The 20,497-nt window shown below is 39.6% G+C and overlaps 1 protein-coding gene across 6 annotated transcripts; it reads left to right on the forward strand.

Moving 5' to 3' along the window:
- Positions 1-3,741: 3,741 nt before the first annotated feature.
- On the forward strand, positions 3,742-17,875 carry LOC109874836 (microtubule-associated protein RP/EB family member 2). 6 transcript variants are annotated; one of them, XM_020466855.2, is made up of 9 exons: positions 3,827-3,902; positions 6,889-7,048; positions 9,043-9,101; positions 12,371-12,498; positions 13,066-13,211; positions 13,424-13,643; positions 15,195-15,358; positions 15,852-16,010; positions 16,304-17,781. In XM_020466855.2, exons 3-9 carry the CDS (start codon positions 9,046-9,048, stop codon positions 16,388-16,390), a joined length of 960 nt encoding a protein of 319 aa, XP_020322444.1. In that variant the 5' UTR covers positions 3,827-3,902; positions 6,889-7,048; positions 9,043-9,045; the 3' UTR covers positions 16,391-17,781. The 6 variants fall into 6 exon arrangements, with proteins under 6 accessions (XP_020322448.1, XP_020322444.1, XP_020322443.1 ...); XM_020466854.2 differs by lacking the exon at positions 6,889-7,048 and having other exon boundaries at positions 3,840-3,902; positions 9,046-9,101; XM_020466853.2 differs by lacking the exon at positions 6,889-7,048 and having other exon boundaries at positions 3,844-3,902.
- The last annotated feature ends 2,622 nt before the right edge of the window (positions 17,876-20,497 follow it).

Here is a 20,497-nt window from a genome sequence, read left to right on the forward strand (position 1 = left end):
CTGGCCACATCTTCAGTCCTCATGCCTCCTTCCAGCACACCTAAGGCACGTTCACGCAGATGAGCAGGGACCCTGGGCATCTTTCTTTTGGTGTTTTTCAGAGTTAGTAGAAAGGGCTCTTTAGTATCCTAGGTTTTCATGGTTCATTGAACAAGCATGGGAAACAGTGTTTAAACCCTTTACAATGAAGATCTGTGAAGTTATTTGGATTTTTACTAATTATCTTTGAAATACAGGGTCCTGAGTTTAGTTGCAAAGTAGCAAGAAGTTCCAAAGTTGCTAATTACCAAACATTTTTGTTTTTGCCTTATCCTTCTGTCTTATGTAACCATACCAAACATAACAAATCTTACTAATTTGAGTGTCCCGGATTTACATGTACTATGTTACATCTAGTCTTGAAACCAGGCTGTTCCTACAAGCAGTGGTCCAACCAGTTGGGTACAATACAAATTCTAAAAATGACTAAAAAGCATTCTTAATGGAGATGATTCATTGAGCTTAATTTGTACCTAGGAACTGGCACCAAGACTACATCATTTTGATAATGATACATCATGACTTGTCAAATATCTGAGATATATTTTTAGTGCCCCTTATATAATTGCTGTGTGCTAAGGGAAATGCTAAGGGGAAATCTGAACTGCTAAACTGTTAGCTTCTTACAAACAAATCAAGGAGCTCAGTATGCAGACCACTTATTGCAGTCAAGCACAGTCAATGCTGAATGATGAAATATGCTCTTTGACTCAAATCTCTAGCAAGTCTGCTTATTAACCTACACATATAATGGAAATGGTTTGTAGATAAGATCTCAACCAAGGAACTGTGGACCGTATGTCTTACACACACTTGTGGGAATATCTCATTTGTTTTGTTTGACATATTTTGATATATTAAATTAGTTGACCAAGTCAGCTCTGGTGAATGTTTTCTTTTTGGCCTGTAACCAAATTCCTTACAAGCCTCAAATCATAGATTCCTACTAAATGTGTCTGAAAGCCCTTTTGCTCTGGACCACAGCTTCTCTCTCCAAAGAGATTGATTTATGATGAGGAACATCTATATATGGTATTCCTAGCCTCATTCTATACATTTTAAACAAGCACATGAAAGTTGCTTGTCTTAGAGCTTCATTTTGCACATTAGGAAACAAGATAAGTCTTATCATATCCAATTATTTGTATATATTTTTTATTTCACCTTTATTTAACCAGGTAGGCAAGTTGAGAACAAGTTCTCATTTACAATTGCGACCTGGCCAAGATAAAGCAAAGCAGTTCGACACATACAACGACACAGAGTTACACATGGAGTAAAACAAACATACAGTCAATAATACAGTATAAACAAGTCTATATACGATGTGAGCAAATGAGGTTGAGATAACTGAGGTAAAGGCAAAAAAAGGCCATGGTGGCAAAGTAAATACAATATAGCAAGTAAAACACTGGAATGGTAGATTTGCAATGGAAGAATGTGCAAAGTAGAAATAAAAATAATGGGGTGCAAAGGAGCAAAATAAATAAATTAATAAAATACAGTAGGGAAAGAGGTAGTTGTTTGGGCTAAATTATAGGTGGGCTATGTACAGGTGCAGTAATCTGTGAGCTGCTCTGACAGTTGGTGCTTAAAGCTAGTGAGGGAGATAAGTGTTTCCAGTTTCAGAGATTTTTGTAGTTCATTCCAGTCATTGGCAGCAGAGAACTGGAAGGAGAGGCGGCCAAAGAAAGAATTGGTTTTGGGGGTGACTAGAGAGATATACCTGCTGGAGCGTGTGCTACAGGTGGGAGATGCTATGGTGACCAGCGAGCTGAGATAAGGGGGGACTTTACCTAGCAGGGTCTTGTAGATGACATGGAGCCAGTGGGTTTGGCGACGAGTATGAAGCGAGGGCCAGCCAACAAGAGCGTACAGGTCGCAATGGTGGGTAGTATATGGGGCTTTGGTGACAAAAACGGATTGCACTGTGATAGACTGCATCCAATTTGTTGAGTAGGGTATTGGAGGCTATTTTGTAAATGACATCGCCAAAGTCGAGGATTGGTAGGATGGTCAGTTTTACAAGGGTATGTTTGGCAGCATGAGTGAAGGATGCTTTGTTGCGAAATAGGAAGCCAATTCTAGATTTAACTTTGGATTGGAGATGTTTGATATGGGTCTGGAAGGAGAGTTTACAGACTAACCAGACACCTAAGTATTTGTAGTTGTCCACGTATTCTAAGTCAGAGCCGTCCAGAGTAGTGATGTTGGACAGGCGGGTAGGTGCAGGTAGCGATCGGTTGAAGAGCATGCATTTAGTTTTACTTGTATTTAAGAGGAATTGGAGGCCACGGAAGGAGAGTTGTATGGCATTGAAGATTGCCTGGAGGGTTGTTAAGAAGGGCCAGAAGTATACAGAATGGTGTCGTCTGCGTAGAGGTGGATCAGAGACTCACCAGCAGCAAGAGCGACCTCATTGATGTATACAGAGAAGACAGTCGGTCCAAGAATTGAACCCTGTGGCAATTCTTAGAAAGGCATGGTAGGATAGATATAGGTCTGTAGCAGTTTGGGTCAAGAGTGTCCCCCCCTTTGAAGAGGGGGATGACCGCAGCTGCTTTCCAATCTTTGGGAATCTCAGACGACACGAAAGAGAGGTTGAACAGGCTAGTAATAGGGGTGGCAACAATTTCGGCAGATAATTTTAGAAAGAAAGGGTCCAGATTGTCTAGCCCGGCTGATTTGTAGGGGTCCAGATTTTGCAGCTCTTTCAGAACATCAGCTGACTGGATTTGGGAGAAGGAGACATGGGGAAGACTTGGGCGAGTTGCTGTGGGGGGTGCAGTGCTGTTGACCGGGGTAGGGGTAGCCAGGTGGAGAGCATGGCCAGCCGTAGAAAAATGCTTATTGAAATTCTCAATTATGGTGGATTTATCAGTGGTGACAGTGTTTCCTATCTTCAGTGCAGTGGGCAGCTGGGAGGAGGTGTTCTTATTCTCCATGGACTTTACAGTGTCCCAGAACTTTTTTGAGTTAGTGTTGCAGGAAGCAAATTTCTGCTTGAAAAAGCTATCCTTGGCTTTTCTAACTGCCTGTGTATAATGGTTTCTATCTTCCCTGAACAGCTGCATATCACGGGGGCTGTTCGATGCTAATGCAGAACGCCATAGGATGTTTTTGTGTTGGTTAAGGGCAGTCATGTCTGGGGAGAACCAAGGGCTATATCTGTTCCTGGTTCTACATTTCTTGAATGGGACATGTTTATTTAAGATGGTTAGGAAGGCATTTAAAAAAAATATCCAGGCATCCTCTACTGACGGGATGAGATCAATATCCTTCTAGGATACCCCAGCCAGGTCGATTAGAAAGGCCTGCTCGCTGAAGTGTTTCAGGGAGCGTTTTACAGTGATGAGTGGAGGTCGTTTGACCGCTGACCCATTACGGATGCAGCCAATGTGGTATAGGAATCTTGAAGGTGAAACCCTTCATTTGAAGTACAAAAGTACAAGTTGGATAATTTAAAAGAAAAATGAAATATATAAAAAATAAGAATTAGAAATTCAATGACATACTGCATTTTCTCTGTATACATTGCATATTGTCTTATTGTGTAATACTAAAAGGAATGCAGGAATGCATTATCATGTTACTAAAAAAGGAGAGTGCAGAGGCAACTCCAATGCCCACGTACAGTAGCTGTCAGTTGTACACAATGAGCAACGCATCAACTTATGACTGGTCGAAATCACACCAGATGTTACAATCAAGCCAATCGGCTTCAGCAACGCTGGTTCTTTGTCGAATGAAACATGTGTACGTTATCGGCGTCATCAGCTCCTACAATGAGTGGAAAGAGGGTGGGGTGACTCAGGAAAATAGCAGCTTTTGAACACCGAATAACCTGAAATCTGAGTTCACTGGTGAGTCAAAAAATCTACGGTTGCAATGTGAATTTTTTTGTCAAACTTGTTGAACATGTTTTAGGACATGCATGGCGGGCTGTACACCTCAGTATATTGTTGAATTGTACTCGATGTAATGTGGTTAATACTGTATATGTTGGCTACCGGTTTCTGTCAAAGTGGGCTTGTAATTATTGCTAGCTTGCTAGTCCAGCAGTGTACGTTACCGTGGTAGTGCTAGCTACCGGTATACATTGATTAGCCAGCTAGCTAGCATGCTAACTATGTTTGGTTTGACAGCTAGCCACCTACTAGTTTGGAAGTTTCACTCACTACTCCACTTTCACTTCGGTTTGTGTGTGTGTCTTTTTAGTACGTGACACTTTGCACAGTTGAACCACTTCCCGCGAGAAAGGGGACTGCAAATTGTAACCAAAACTCTCTAGAACAACGTGGATATCAAAAAACAAGATGATGCTTGTAAAAAAAAAGATATTCAGCTATGAAGTCCTTTGACAAGTCTCAGCCACCAGAGAGAAACTTCTTCATTTGTACACTGTGCTGACTGCTGCTCTGGTTTAACACAACATTGAACAGCATGGCACCACAATGGTACAGTGCAAATCAATACAGTAATTCAGTACCAGCCAGCTAGGTGTCCAAGACAGCTGATGCCCCTAAGCAGCTGCAAAAGAGATCTGAAATGGCCAATTCAACTTGGCATGTTTTCCTTATGTTATGATTTCTGCAGTCATCATTATCCATATTTTCCCGGTGTTGATTTGAGATAGAGAACAGCTATGTGTTTAATCATCAGAACGTTTTCATGTTGTGTCTTTGGCAATGTTTTCATTCCTGCTTTTCTTGAGGGCATATGTACACTGACTGAATATTTCTTCAGTCAGTGCGCAGAGTACACTGTGTTCTAGTTGTACCAATAATAAACAGTGTGTGCACTGTCAGAGGATTACTACTCAGGCTGGCTTATATTTCATTCATATACAATACCAGTCAAAAGTTTGGACACACTTGTTCAAGGGTTTTCTTTATTTTTACTATTTTCTACATTGTAGAATAATAGTGAAGACATCAACACTATGAAATAACACACACGGAATCATGTAGTAACCAATAAAGTGTTAAACGAATCAAAATATATTTTAGATTCTTCAAAGTAGCACCCCTTTGCCTTTGACAGCTTTGCACATGCTTGGCATTCTCCCAACCAGCTTCACATGGAATGCTTTTCCATCAGTCTTGAAGGAGTTACCACATATGCTGAGAATTTGTTGGCTGACTTTCCTTCACTCTGCAGTCCAACTCATCCCAAACATCTCAATTGGGTTGAGGCCAGGTCATCTGATGCAGCACTTCATCACTCTCCTTGGTCAAATAGCCCTTACAGAGCCTGGAGGTGTTATGGTAGCCATGCTGGTTAAGTGTCCCTTGAATTCTAAATAAATTACATGGTGTCACCAGCAAAGCACCCCCACACCATCACATCTCCTCCTCTATGCTTCACGGTGGGAACCACACATGTATAGATCATCCGTTCACCTACTCTGCGTCTCACAAACACAAGGTGGATGGAACCAAAAATTAAGAATATGGATTCATCAGACCAAAGGACAGATTTCCACTGGTCTGATGTCCATTGCTTGTGTTTCTTGGCACAAGCAAGTCTCTTCTTCTTATTGGCGTCCTTTAGTGGTGGTTTATTTGCAGCAATTTGACCATGAAGGCCTGATTCACGCAGTCTCCTCTGAACAGTTGATGTTGAGATGTGTCTGTTACTTGAACTCTGTGTGAAGCATTTATTTGGGCTTCAATTTCTGAAGCTAGTAACTCTAATGAACTTATCTGCAGCAGAGGTAACTCTGGTTCTTCCTTTCCTTCCTCTCATCACAGCACTTGATGGTTTTTGCGACTGCACTTGAATGAACTTTAAAAGTTCTTAATGTTCCACGTTGACTGACCTTCATGTCTTAAAGAAATTGACTGTTGTTTGTCTTTGCATATTTGAGCTGTTCTTGCCATAATATGGACTTGGTCTTTTACCAACTAGGGCTATATTCTGTATACCACCCCTACCTTGTCACAACACAACTGATTGGCTCCAATGCATTAAGAAGGAATGAAATTCCACAAATTTAACTTTTAACAAGGCACACCTGTTAATTGAAATGCATTCCAGGTGACTACCTCATGAAGCTGGTTGAGAGAATGCCAAGAGTGTGCAAAGCTGTCATCGAGGCAAAGGGTGGCTACTTTGAAGAATCTCTAACACTTTTTTTTGGTTACTACATGATTCCAAATGTGTTATTTAGTTGTTTTGATGTCTTCACTTTTATTCTACAATGTAGAAAATAGTACAAATAAAGAAACCCTTGAATGAGTACGTGTCCAAACTTTTGACTGGTACTGTATACAAAAATAAAATAAAAAGGTTTATTGTTCCCTGAGGTATATAAATTATGCATGACTGTAACAGTGTGTTTCTGTCATGGAGACTCAAGGCAGCAGGCTTTTGTTCTTGCCCAGCACTAACACCTGAGGGTTTGGCAGGGCGGTTTGTTAGAGAATGGCTGGTAATCTGAGGGTTGCAATCATGGCTTACGTCTGACACTGGAAGAATCTTGCGGGATTCACAGTAATCGGTCAACTGGCAACCAGAGGTTTCTGGCATCACTATCTCTGATACAACCTACAACCGTTGTGCCCTAGAGCAAGGTATATCTTAAACCAGGCTGAAAAGGTGCCGGTTTCCACTTCAAGTCGATTTAATGGGCCACCAGCTTTAAAAAACAGGAAAATATGCGTTCTGTCTTAAAACACTTTCCACCACCATGTTAGTGGTTAATGCTGCTTCCGGATGTTGTGTACCGCATTCAGCAGTCTGTTTACCCATGGCTGAACAGTGTACGCAACATCAGGAAGTGGCATTAGCCACTAGTATGGTGGTGGAAAAAGGGGTTTTATTAAGAGTGTATGTATATTTTCCCAGTTTTGTTTTTAGACAGGCGCACCATTAAATCAAGTCAAGGAGGAAACCAAGTAACCGACGCATTTGCAACCTGAGTGGAGGAGGTTTTATGAACGAACTGGTCGCCGGGGGACACGAGTGTCTCGGCAGATTACAGTAGGACACCAACTTGACAAATGACGTAAGAATTAATAGAGGCATCTGGCGGAAGTAGGGGTACAGCCTGCCATGTGGTGTGTTTGTGGGACAGTGCAGCCCTCATACATACATACATATATATATATGTATATGTATGTGTGTATATATATATATATATATATATATATATATATATATGTATGTATGTGTGTGTGTGTGTGTGTGTGTGTGTGTGTGTGTGTGTGTGTGTGTGTATATATATAATTACTGCTCAAAAAAATAAAGGGAACACTAAAATAACACATCCTAGATCTGAATGAATGAAATATTAAATGAATATGAATTATTAAATACTTTTTTCTTTGCATAGTTGAATGTGCTGACAACAAAATCACACAAATTATCAATGGAAATCACATTTATCAACCCATGGAGGTCTGGATTTGGAGTCCCACTCAAAATTGGACTAAAGCATCCGCCAACTCCTGGACAGTTGTGCTGGACAGTCTGTGGTGGCGTTGGTGGATGGAGCGAGACATGATGTGCTCAATTGGATTCAGGTCTGGGGAACGGGCGGGCCAGTCCATAGCATCAATGCCTTCCTCTTGCAGGAACTGCTGACACTCCAGCCACATGAGGTTTAGCATTGTCTTGCATTAGGAGGAACCCAGGGCCAACCGCACCAGCATATGGTCTCACAAGGGGTCTGAGGATCTCATCTCGGTACCTAATGGCAGTCAGGCTACCTCTGGCGAGCACATGGAGGGCTGTGCGGCCCCCCCAAAGAAATGCCACAACCCCCACCTGTGGACGTCGGGCCCTCATACCACCCTCATGGAGTCTGTTTCTGACCATTTGAGCAGACACATGCACATTTGTGGCCTGCTGGAGGTCATTTTGAAGGGCTCTGGCAGTGCTCCTCCTGCTCCTCCTTGCACAAAGGCAGAGGTAGTGGTCCTGCTGCTGGGTTGTTGTCCTCCTACTTCCTCCTCCACGTCTCCTGATGCAGCCTGTCTCCTGGTAGCGCCTCCATGCTCTGGACACTATGCTGACAGACACAGCAAACCTTGCCACAGCTCATATTGATGTGCCATCCTGGATGAGCTGCACTACCTGAGCCACTTGTGTGGGTTGTAGACTCCGTCTCATGCTACCACTAGAGTGAAAGCACCGTCAGCATTCAAAAGTGACCAAAACATCAGCCAGGAAGCATAGGAACTGAGAAGTGGTCTGTGGTTATCACCTGCAGAACCACTCCTTTATTGGGGGTATCTTGCTAATTGCCTATAATTTCCACCTGTTGTCTATTCCATTTGCAAAACAGCATGTGACATTTGTCAATCAGTGTTGCTTCCTAAGTGGACAGTTTGATTTCACAGAAGTGTAATTGACTTGGAGTTACATTGTGTTGTTTAAGTGTTCCCTTTATATTTTTGAGCAGTGTATATACACTGTTCCCTTAATTATTTTGAGCAGTGTATATACATTCCCCAAACCTGAATCCAATTGAGCACATCTGGGACATCATGTCTCAATGCTTTAGTCCAGGTCTGGGAGGAGATCCCTCAGGAGACCATCTGCCACCTCATCAGGAGCATGCCCAGGCATTGTAGTGAGGTCATACAGGCACGTGGAGGCCACACACACTACTGAGCCTAATTTTGACTTGTTTTAAGGACATTACATCAAAGTTGGATCAGCCTGTAGTGTGGTTTTCCACTTTAATTTTGAGTGTGACTCCAAATCCAGACCTCCATGGGTTGGTACATTTGATTTCCATTGATCATTTTTGTGTGATTTTGTTGTCAGCACATTCAACTATTTAAAGAAATGAGTATTTAATAAGAATATTTCATTCATTCAGATCTAGGATGTGTTATTTTAGTGTTCCCTTTATTTTTTTGAGCAGTATATATATATATATATATATTAGTTGTGGCAGGTACTGTCTCAACAAAATGACAAGTTTCAGTTGAGCTAATTGATAAACTGGCCTATATACAGGTATTATGTTTCAACTAATCTATTTATTACCAGTAGATGAATCAGAGTTGGAACGGAAGCCAGCATACGCTCAGTAGCTCTCCAGGACCAAGGTTGGTCCTGTACCTTATAGTATGGCTAACAACAAAGTTTTTTTTCTGCTACTTGTGATTGTAGTACAGCACTTTAGAAGGCAATCCTTTTAAGCCATAGTGAGGAGCGATTAGTCCTTTTTTGAGGTCAGTTCGATTATCAATATTTTTTTTTAATCAGGTTTTTGGTTTCTATTTTTTTTGCGTGAAATGCCCTATGCATTATGTGGTTGAATGCTGTAACAACACAGAATAAAAAATTAAAAGTCCCATTACTGCTTATCACTTATTCACCATAATTTATTCACATGACTTTTATAAAATATTTCAGTTCTGCATATTGCATTTGTTTTTGTCAATGACTTTATTTTATTGTAAGTCATCTCATCTCTATAGAACTACTGCCTATGCTGTCTGACAACACTATTTTAGTCGTTCAAAGTAAATAAGGCATACTTTTATAACTGCTGAATACCAACTATCAAATACTTGGATAATGTATTTTTAGGGAGAGATACCTCGTGAAGCAACTGCTCACTATACCTCTCCATTGCACATTTTTCTCTCTTCTCAGTGTCTGTCCCACTTAATGTAGCAGGCATAAAATAAACAGACTGGACAAGTAGGTATGCAATAGATGATGGCTATTGTAGTTAATTACCACAGCTAAACTATGTAGACTGTTGGCCTGTTATTTAAAGTATTGAGCTCACAGAAAAATAGAACTAAATGGAATTTAAGTAATTGAACCAACATCAATAAATTAGTTGTTTTTGGAAACCAAAAATAAATAAATTGGTTAATACTCAGCACTAGCCATCAGTGGGTTGGTTTTCAGTGCAACATTAATGAAACTGCTTACCAGTATGCAAAATAAAATAAAAACTAGAATTGGTCCTATATGTCCCAGTCACAGATCCACTATTATTCTTCTGCATTTCAGCAATATAATAACCATTAATATTGTTATGTAAATTCAATCCAACAAGCAATTGAATTCTCACTCGCCCAAATAATGAGAATATAGAAAACCAACAAGCACAATAGATGCATAATTTTATAATAAAGGCCTGGCATTTAAATGTCTTCAAGTAGGCCAACTATTGCTATTGACTCCGAGGCACGAAATAAACCAAACATTTTGCGTTTGAGTGAGAAAGGGTCCCTATGTTCCTTCGTTTATATTAGTGGAATTCGCCGTCCACCTTCCAAGAAGCGCACCGCCACCCCATCAGTCACGTGGTTGGTTAGGGTGCAGTGACGTCACCAGAGACAGATTTGTGAAGAATAAGCAGACTAGAGAACGAGCCCGAGGTGCGTCACTTTATATTGCATCGTCCTTTCATAGAGCGAGAGAGAGCAGATAATCTGTTCAATATTTTAGAGACCCAATGCCTGGTCCCACCCAAGCACTGTCCCCAAATGGAGAGAATAACAACGACATCATCCCAACGGACGGATCCAACTGCATTCCTTACAGAAAAAATACAGTGCGAGGAGAGCGCGCCTACAGGTAAATCAGTGCAAATGCCGCAGTTGGCGTGGTTTCATAGCAAGGCTTTGAGCACAAGGTTGCTGCAAAACCCAGAACATTTGTTTCACGAGCATTGCATGTTTTCCATGCCACGGTCTAGTGCTATTTCGATTCCGTTACAATGAATCGGCTCGTGCATGTATTGCCTTCTTGGTGACTTGTCATTATCAAATCCAACATGTACGTGCTGTTTCTTAATCATTGGTTAAATCGTTTTGAGGAGGCCTCTGCAAGTTAACAATTCTGCCAAAGCGAAATACGTGACATTTACAGTGATAAAACGGCACAAATTATGTGGCGAGTTGGAAATAAGACCGTTGTCAAAAAGACTACCCCGTTAGCCTGCTCCATTATCACATACACAGTCACTGTCTTGACTATAACGTTAAAGATTGCAAGTAGCTGCTATACTATTTTTGTTGGTCCAAACCCTGCCTAATCGTGTGTTCTGGGAAAAGGGGCACCTTTATTGTCTTAGCTATTCCTTGTATTATATGACATGGTTATAAAACCAGTCTGTTCAAATGATAAGCTCTTCTGTCTGGGTCAAGTATAGCCAATGAGCTAACAAAGCTAGCAGTACATCCGCTTTGTTGACACGAGAACGGCTGTCCTTTTTATCAGTGCGAAATCAATGAAAGAGGATAGTTCGAAACCGAAACTTCAGTCCAAATTTGGTCAGTTTGGGTCATTGGAATAAATTATGCGCTTGATGTAATTGTAGCCTAACGTTAGCTGTTACCGTAATGGAAATGCATTGTCCGTCTGCCGCTAAGTGGCCAGCCCTTCTTGTTATCTGTGACAGTGGGATGTAAGATTATTAGCTAAGTGTTTGGTATGGTGGATCGATAGAACACTAGACATTAGTAGGCCCGTTTTTTATTTCTGATACCCATCTGAGAATATGAAATTGTGCGATAACAACTCGGGTCTTACATTTTGACATTGTCTTTCAGCCTCATCATTTAGAATGAAATAATACCAAAGCGGTGAAAAACGCTATTTTGTTGCACTTTTACAATGTTCTTGCATAATGTAGGCTACACTCGACAAAGACCATGTTTGAAGTTACTGTGATCACTGGTTATCAACAGTTTCACACATTATACTATTCATGCTATTTGTTTGCACTGTGAGAGCTTACACCATGTTCATTTCACTTTGCTCCATTGATGTTTCTTAAAACTCACAATAGCCAGCTTCAATATGAAGATACGTTTTTTTATATCCTCATGCAATGTCTCCTCATCACATGTAGATTTGTAGTACAACTATACTCAAACTTCACTCAAATTCAATACTCTCCTGAATGCTTTTTCCATATTTGTTTGAGCCCTCTCCTGTTATGAGTGTATTTGCATGTTTAGTGTTGATAGTGTGTATCCATTGCTGTTTAATTGGACATCCTTTATCTTTATATATGTGTTACTAACATGTTATCACATTACTAGACCTTCGCTTAATTTCGTACAGTATCTAGTAGCTGTGGTTATATGCCTATGTTTACTTGCTTGCTGTCAAATCCGTGAGTTTCCCCTTGATGGTTTGTATTGTTGTTGTCTGCCTTGCTTAATCTTTGCTACTGCATCTCTCTGTTTAATGGCAGTAGTTGAAAATTATGTGCAGGTTTTTATCTGTTGGTCAACAATTGTGTGTACAGAATGTTGGCTAACCATTATGTAAAAGGAATACAAGATGGTAATGTTTTTTAGAAAGTGAATTATAACTGACAGAGATGCCTTCCTGTCTTTTGCAGTTGGGGGATGGCGGTCAACGTATATTCTACCTCAATAACCCAGGAGACTATGAGCAGGCATGATATCACTGCCTGGGTTAACGATCTTCTCGGTCTGAACTACACTAAAGTGGAGCAGCTCTCCTCAGGTAAGAATAATTACCCTCTTTAACTCTGCTGCAAACTGTGCTTCCTTCCAGAACCAAGGACCTCAAGATATAGGCCTAGCATAAGAAGGGAGATGCAGGATGATACTATAGGTATTGGATGAGAAACAGATGGCCATTCTTGTCCTCTCTTATATGCCCAACTTTTGCTGATAACCCTCTAATAAGCATAGTAATATGTATAATCAAAGAAACCTGGTGTAACCCCAACCTTGCTCCTAACCTAACCTTGCTCTGACAGAGAAGACGGACTGTGCTATTAATAAAACTAGTTTGCGCACTTGCTGTGCCTACCATGCCATGGCTACCCCAAGTAATCCAATCTCTCCTGAACCACACACAGTCCTGTCGCAAGGTGTGCTAATGGTACTAATTCCATGGTCTCTAGTCTGCGTCTTTTAATTGAAAGGATGTGTTGTGCACAGGTTTGCTAATGGCAGTACGGAGAAACATTTCCATCAAGCATGTGCCTGAAAAATATAATTAGTTTGCACTTGTATCAGAAGAGAAACAAGCAGTAATTTTTGTCACACCTCAATTCCCTTCTAGGAGCAGCCTACTGCCAGTTCATGGATTTGCTATTCCCTGGCTGTGTCCATCTTAAGAAGGTTAAGTTCCAGGCTAAATTTGAGCATGAGTACATTCATAACTTCAAGCTGCTGCAGGCCTCTTTCAAGAGAATGAATGTGGACAAGGTGAGAGGATGAGGCCAAGTAGTGTGCTGACGTGACCTACCGTAGCTGCTAATGACAGTTAGTTGCATTGGCAAGGCTATATTAGATAGAACACACACAAAGTTCCTTCATTTTTTCCTTCTAATTTGTCAAGTCACATGAAGTCCAGATTATTAAAATAATTGGGGTAATTGTTTATCTTGATCATTTATTTCCACTTCTCCTCTTTAAAGATTATTCCTGTGGAGAAGCTTGTGAAAGCCAGATTTCAGGACAACCTTGACTTCATCCAGTGGTTTAAGAGGTTCTTTGATGCCAACTATGACGGTAAGGATTACGACCCACTTCAGGCCAGACAGGGTCAGGATGCCATCCCCCCACCTGACCCCGGTGAGCAGATCTTCAACCTGCCAAAAAAGTCCCAACACCACGCAGCCAGCTCCCCCACTGCAGGTAAGACCAGCTTCCTGAGGGGTCTATCTAATAGAAAGCAGGATCAATGTGTTAGCCAGATAACTTGCCTAAATATTAGGAAATAATGTTGTTGTTTTTTAAAGATGTGCTTGAAATGAGCATGGTCTAACTGACTCAACAACCAAAAACACATAAGTTTAGCTTTCTTAATGAACCAGAACATTTGTTTAATTCTGGTTGTTTATCAAAGTTAGCCTGCTAACTCATTGATCCTGTTTTGTAGGACACCCCTCTGGACAACAGACATTGTTTATGTAGATTAAGAAACTGGCTGAGGGTGTTTTCACATAGTCCTCTTTAATGAACCTATATCAGTCCTCTTTACTCTGGGGTAAAAAGAAAAATAACTGTTCTTTTTGTATTCACACTACCCATGCCTTTGAATAAGGACTCAACTCTTTTGCCAGTTCACTTGACCTGGTCTGAGTCCTCTTCGCATTCACATTGCTATGTTTATAAAGGAACCAAGATCTTTTTCCAACATTCACTCAATGCACTCTGGGTTTTTACAAAGCCATTCTATCAGATCATGTTATTGGACATCTAGATATACTTTTTGGAAGCTAATAGATTGCATTTAGTTAAAAGATGAGATTTATAATTTGAAGATAATATTAACATGTAAAAATGATTGGTAACAGAATAAATAGCAGAAGAATACTGCAGATTAAATAATGCTGTAATTGAACATTTTACACCCAATATAGGCCACTGGCCCTTTACGAATGACTTGCCTAGTTAAATAAAGGTTAAATAAATTAAAAAGAGCTAGCGTTGATTTTATGCTTAGTGCTATCGAGGCTCTTTGGGACGTTCCTACCCTAAATCCTAACCTTAACCCTTACCTTTCCTTAACTATTTTAAATGTTGACTTCCATGGGGTAACGTTAGAGTAGCACGTCCCGGATAGCACGTCTCTTGATTTTGTATCCTATTTTGTGATTATTGCCAAGTATTTTGTCTTCTCACATTATTCAAACCCCACAAATGAAATAAACAGCGTATGAAGCTTTCTTAGCATATAGATCACATAGTGCAAACAAATAATCTGAACGTCGTGTCAGTACAAAACTCCACACAATTTGGAATTTCTCTGCGTTCTTGACAATCGCTAATCAATATCCAAAAACGGCGCACATTTTTTTCCACTAACCTTATCTTTTCTCTTTTGTAGCACCAATGTGAGGGATTATGGCAGGGGAAATGGTGTTGCATTACTGTAGTGCAGTAATAATGACAATGGAACCTGGGAAGCTTTGGGTTCGCATTGCCCTAAAAACGGGAACCGGACCACGGAATTCAAGCGAACCGAACTCAGACCACCCCTTGATGGTCTCAGTTTGGTTCACTTCAGGGGCTCTTTTAAGGGTCTGAGTTCCTATTTTAAATGTACTTTTATTCAACTAGTCAAGTCAGTGTTCACACTGAACGAAAAATTAACAAACCGAGGTGAGTTCACAAAAGGGACCACGTGGGAACACCCTGACATGACCAGATTATTTACATTTTCTAACTTATCTTTGTGATCAGGAGCCACCAGGGCAAGTGCAACAACTCCGAAACAAAACCCCTGCAGCCCCCATCCATCCTCCAGACCCTCTTCAGCAAAAAGAATCCCAGTTGCAACTCCAACGACAACTCCGGCCAAAGGAGAGCGGGAACTGGAAGCACAGGTCACAGGGCTCAACGACCAGGTATAAAGTCACTACTACAGAATAATTACAACTTAATATATATAAGTTACTACAACAGCGACATTACAATTTAATATATCTAAGTTGGACTCACTGTTTAGATTTGTAAGAAGGATATGTATGTGTTGTTTTTGGCAAAACCAATATGACAAGTAATTACAAATGGCATTGAATGATCATTCCATAATCCTGATTTTCCAAGGATTAGATTACTGTTAAACCCTAAACATGAAAACGATCCAAGTAATAAGCAGTTGGGGATCAGAGGAACAGTGGTGTATTACAGCTATATTTTTAAGATGGTGCGCTGTCTAACTTTGTGACCATTTTGTATTTTATTGACAATGGAAAAATCATTAATACTGCACATCATTATACAAAACAGTTTCCACACAAAGAAAATTGTGGTGTGTGTGAAGTAAAACAAATAGATGATAGGAATATCAACTTGTCTGTATGATACTAATACTACTTTTCCTCATTTTGTGTACAGGTGAACACATTAAAACTTGCACTTGAGGGTGTGGAGAAGGAGAGGGACTTTTACTTTGGAAAGCTGCGGGATGTGGAAGTGCTGGCACAGGAACAAGGTCAGGAGAGCGCCCAGTTCGTGGAGCGGCTAATGGAGATTCTGTACTCTGCAGACGAACAGGTCAGTCGGCTGTATTTGATTGGCTCTTCATTGATTGATCATTCATAGGAATTTCCCAGAGGCGATTGGGTGTGGGTTGTTGTTGTGCAACGTTTGTTTTAGGTTCTAGAAGGTTGGTACTGGATTGGATAGCAAAGGTTTTGCTAATCGTTCAAGGACTTCGTTTTCTTTGTAATCACAGGCCTTTGTTTGATTGATCAATTGATTTAGGTTGCTGGTGCTGTTAATTACTTGAAAAGACCTATGGTGGCTCTGGCCCTGACATTATGTTATGACTGCTTGTGTCCCTTCAGGAAGGTGCAGGAGAGGTGGATGGAGAAGATGTGGATCCAGGGGTCCATGAAGAGGATGTTCCTGATGATCAGCAGGATGAGTACTGACTGCCATCACTCCCTGTCCTTGCCCCTGGCCCCACCACAACAACATGCCCTTTTGTTTTGTGAGAATTTTGTTACAGGTTTTATTTATTTTTATTTTTTTCTCATTTGTATTTTCTTCCCCTCGTGGTTTGTTTATTTTTTTGTTCTCCTGAAGACTGAGCACATGAAACAACCTCATGCAAAGAAACATGACCCTAGTTTATTATATATATATATATATATATATATATATATTCCTCTGCTGTTCTACATTCTGTGTGTTATTGTGACTGTTGTGAAATGCTGTGGGCAGGTGGCTGTTATTACATACTGCCACATGCAGACAACATCACAGAAGTTTTCAAGGACAGTGACAAAGGGTGAAAAAAATAAGTCATCCAAAATTCTAGATGTGACAAAATGTTGTAGTATGGAGTGGACAGATAGTGTTTTTATCTGTCAGCAAGTGTTCTGTATGTTGCCAGCTTCGGTCGGTCCCATGATCCTTCCATTATGTACGTTGTTTCAAAGTTATTGTTTATTAGATTTTTTTTATTACATATCAACCATATTAATCATGAGAATGCAATAAGAAAATGCCCTGAAGGGCTCGTAGTATCTCCTAAATAACCTTCCTCCATATGTTGCACTGACATTTGACTCTGGAATGGATAATACTATATGTCCATAGACTCACAATTCACACAATTACAAATTAATTACAAAAACAATAATTAAAGCTTAGAAGACTCGAAATTGCCTTTCTACATGAAGTGAGGCAGTATGGTCCATGAGAATCATGAATGAAAAGCAGTAGTGAGTTAGTCACATACTAGTCATAATTTGTCTATCTTCATGAATTCTAAGAATTCTGATAAATTAATCAGTGTACTCGAAAATGCCTAATTTGCACCAGATTTGGTGCGTCAGTGACAGAAACAAGTTTGTTTCGGTATCATAAGGGAAGGGAGCTCATTTTAGTGTAGACTAGTATGACCACAATGAACATTATTTTCAACTTTAGTTTTAACAGCAACTAACCACCTTCGTATTCAGTGGAAGTCAGGTATATTTCAGATGTTTTCATATGACTTTTGAACCACATGTCTTAGGGAAAGTTGTGAGTCAGTTCACTGAGTAATTTGACATACTATATTCCAAGTACGTACATTGTATACCTTTTTTTAATGTTGCATTTATTCTTATTGAACTTGGCAGTGCACCATAATGCTTTAGTCATATATTGTGTAAATGAAAAGGAATGTAAACATGTGCTGTCAATAATTATATATATTTTTTCTGATGTCCCACTCATTATGCATTCCCCAAAACGTGTTGCATGTTTGCATTTTATTTGTGAATAACTTGACCTGCTTTTTAAATATTTAATAATAAAAAATAACTATGTTAAGTGAGATGTGTTTTTGTATGTTTAACCTGCGTTTTGAAAGCTGTTGAGATTTGAATGGATTTACTGTAATAAAACCTTTCACCTTTTCAGTCAAATTGAGTTTTTCATTATGTTGTCGTATCATCCATCAAATATCCAACCTTCAATATTATTCACTGCGACAGTTGATATTTAAAAAAAAAGTAAGGAACGAAAACTGTTCATTTGGATTTGGCAGTGCAGTGGTCAATGAGGTATTGATGCCCAAAACAGGCTCTGTCTATTTGATGTGTTTACTGAAGGAACCGACTCCATTTGGGTTTGCTTTTCACCAAAATGGTACACTTTGTCTAGTGTTTCTGTTCCAGTCTATTTATTTTTATTTATTTAACCTTTATTTAACTAGGCAAGTCAGTTAAGAACACATTCTAATTTACAATGATGTATTGCAGTAACCGTAAGGCACTGTAGAGTTGATTGAAGTCATTAAAATTACATTTCCTCAATGAATCCTCTAACATTTGTCAGCTTAGAACCAAGTTCTCTGCTGCAAACTCAGCCTGACAAGTGGTAGATATATAGCCTCTTGCTATTTACCTACTAAGTAATTAAACCTAAATACATCAACAAATAATGGAGTTTTTCAGTGTCGAACTGCTTCCAGCATTTTCTATTTAATGAACGTAAGCACTGTTCAACAAGCAAATGACTGTAGTACAAGGTGCGTCACCAACATTTAGTACTACATTTCCCAGAAGTCAACAATAAGTCAATATCGTAAAAATTCAGGAAAACAAATTTGTGCTTATTGGTCTTCATAGGCATAAGGCATAAGGTTAAGGTTGGGTTTAAGATCTGATTTTAAGAAGAGAAACTAATTGCCAGGGTTTATGACTTCGTGGTTGTGGGACAACAAACAGAAGGGGTAACCCAGACATGTCACAGGGGCTATAAAACTGACGCATCTGTTCAGAACGTTTTCTCACCACCAAATGTGGTAGTGAGAGGAAGTCTGAATTTTCTCATCGATGAAACATCTGATCTTAATACATGTTTATATTTACAGCACAGTGCACAATGTTTGATAGACTTAACGCTTGCCCAACGTTTTTTAAAAATTGCGCGGTTTTTGAAAGAGAGCAAGGTCGAATTAAGTTTGTGCACACGAGCACTTCACCGAGGAGGCGTTCCCTAACGGAAAAATGCAAAGACATGCTACAACGTGCCAATAGGTTCTCGCAAGCTTGCTATGCTTGTTTTGCCCACCATGCTTCATTTGCTCCCACTGTAAACGACACAGATGAACTGTCTTGGGTTAGTTATAAATATCTTTGATGGGACATTAGAAAATGTAACCACTTCCTGAAAATGTGCGCCAATAAGAAAAATTGTGGACAGCCAGCTGGTAATTTCATATTAGTGCTGGGCGATTAACTGTATTGTCGGTTATTTTTTGGTTTTGAAACAACTAATTGACCGATGTCGGTTCAATTATTTGAATTCAGTTTCGTTCGTTTGTTTAATGTAAATTTAATGCGCATATTGCACAGTTTGGTTTCTCGAGAGAAAAATCTAATCCATCATGAACTCTGCGATTTAGTGGGGAGTTGTAGTTTCCAACAGACCAATATTGTACATAGTTTAGAGCAGTAAACGTAGTTATTAACTACAATGACCTTAATCCATTGCGCATCTACTTGTTCTGTTTTTATTTTATGCCAGCTAAGGAAGAGCCAGAAGAATGCGCTATCATGATGGAACAGCTGTTGCTTTGCGAGGTATCCCCACAAATCTCATCGTTTTTTCTTTGTATCCCTACCTGAAAATACATGATCTAAGTGATTGATAGTTGGTATTCAGCAATCATAAAAATATGCCTTATTTACTTAGAAAAACGACAAAATTGTGATTTAGTCAGAAATCATAAGCAGTAGCTCAGTAGATATGATATGACTTGGAATGAAATAATGAAGTCATCAATTAAACAAATGCAATATACACAACGACAGAAATGTTTTATTAAAGTAATGTGAATAAATAATGGTTAATAAGTAATAAGCCATAATGGGCAGTCACAACCATCATGGACTTTTTACTAATTGTTTTATTCTGTGTTACAAGCATTCAACTCAAATAATTGATACGGAAATCTTTATTTTTTTAAATAAACTAACCGAAACCGAACCGGCCTCAAAAAGCATTAATCGCTCAGCACTATTTCATATAGTTCTACTGGCTAAACTATCATATCTCACAAAATTGAGGTATGATTAGACCTATCATGTCCTATACCACTCACATAAAACGTCATATAGCTATTTGCCAACATTACTTTTCAAGGAAAGGTCATTTTCTCTTGACTAGTCTGCTTTCTTTCTAGCTAACTGTTAGCTAACTATCTTGCTCTGGTTCCATTGCGCAGCAACAACAATGCTCCATTGATTCTTTCATAGATAATCAATTTTGTTTAGTGACATTATATCACCAAAGTGAAGAAGTGTCTAAAGTGTTAGTCAAGGTAATTGAGGTAATGTGTACATGTAGGTAGAGTTCAAGTGACTATGCATAGATAATATACAGAGAGTAGCACCAGTGTTGAAGTGGAGGGAGAGGGCAATGCAAATAGTCTGGGTAGACATTTAATTAGCTGTTCAGGAGTCTTATGGCTTGGGGGTAGAAGCTGTTAAGAAGCCTTTTGGAACTAGACTTGGTGCTCCGGTACCGCTTGCCATGCGGTA

The sequence above is a fragment of the Oncorhynchus kisutch genome, linkage group LG30 (assembly GCF_002021735.2).
Source record: "Oncorhynchus kisutch isolate 150728-3 linkage group LG30, Okis_V2, whole genome shotgun sequence".
Classification (NCBI taxonomy): Eukaryota; Metazoa; Chordata; class Actinopteri; order Salmoniformes; family Salmonidae; genus Oncorhynchus; species Oncorhynchus kisutch.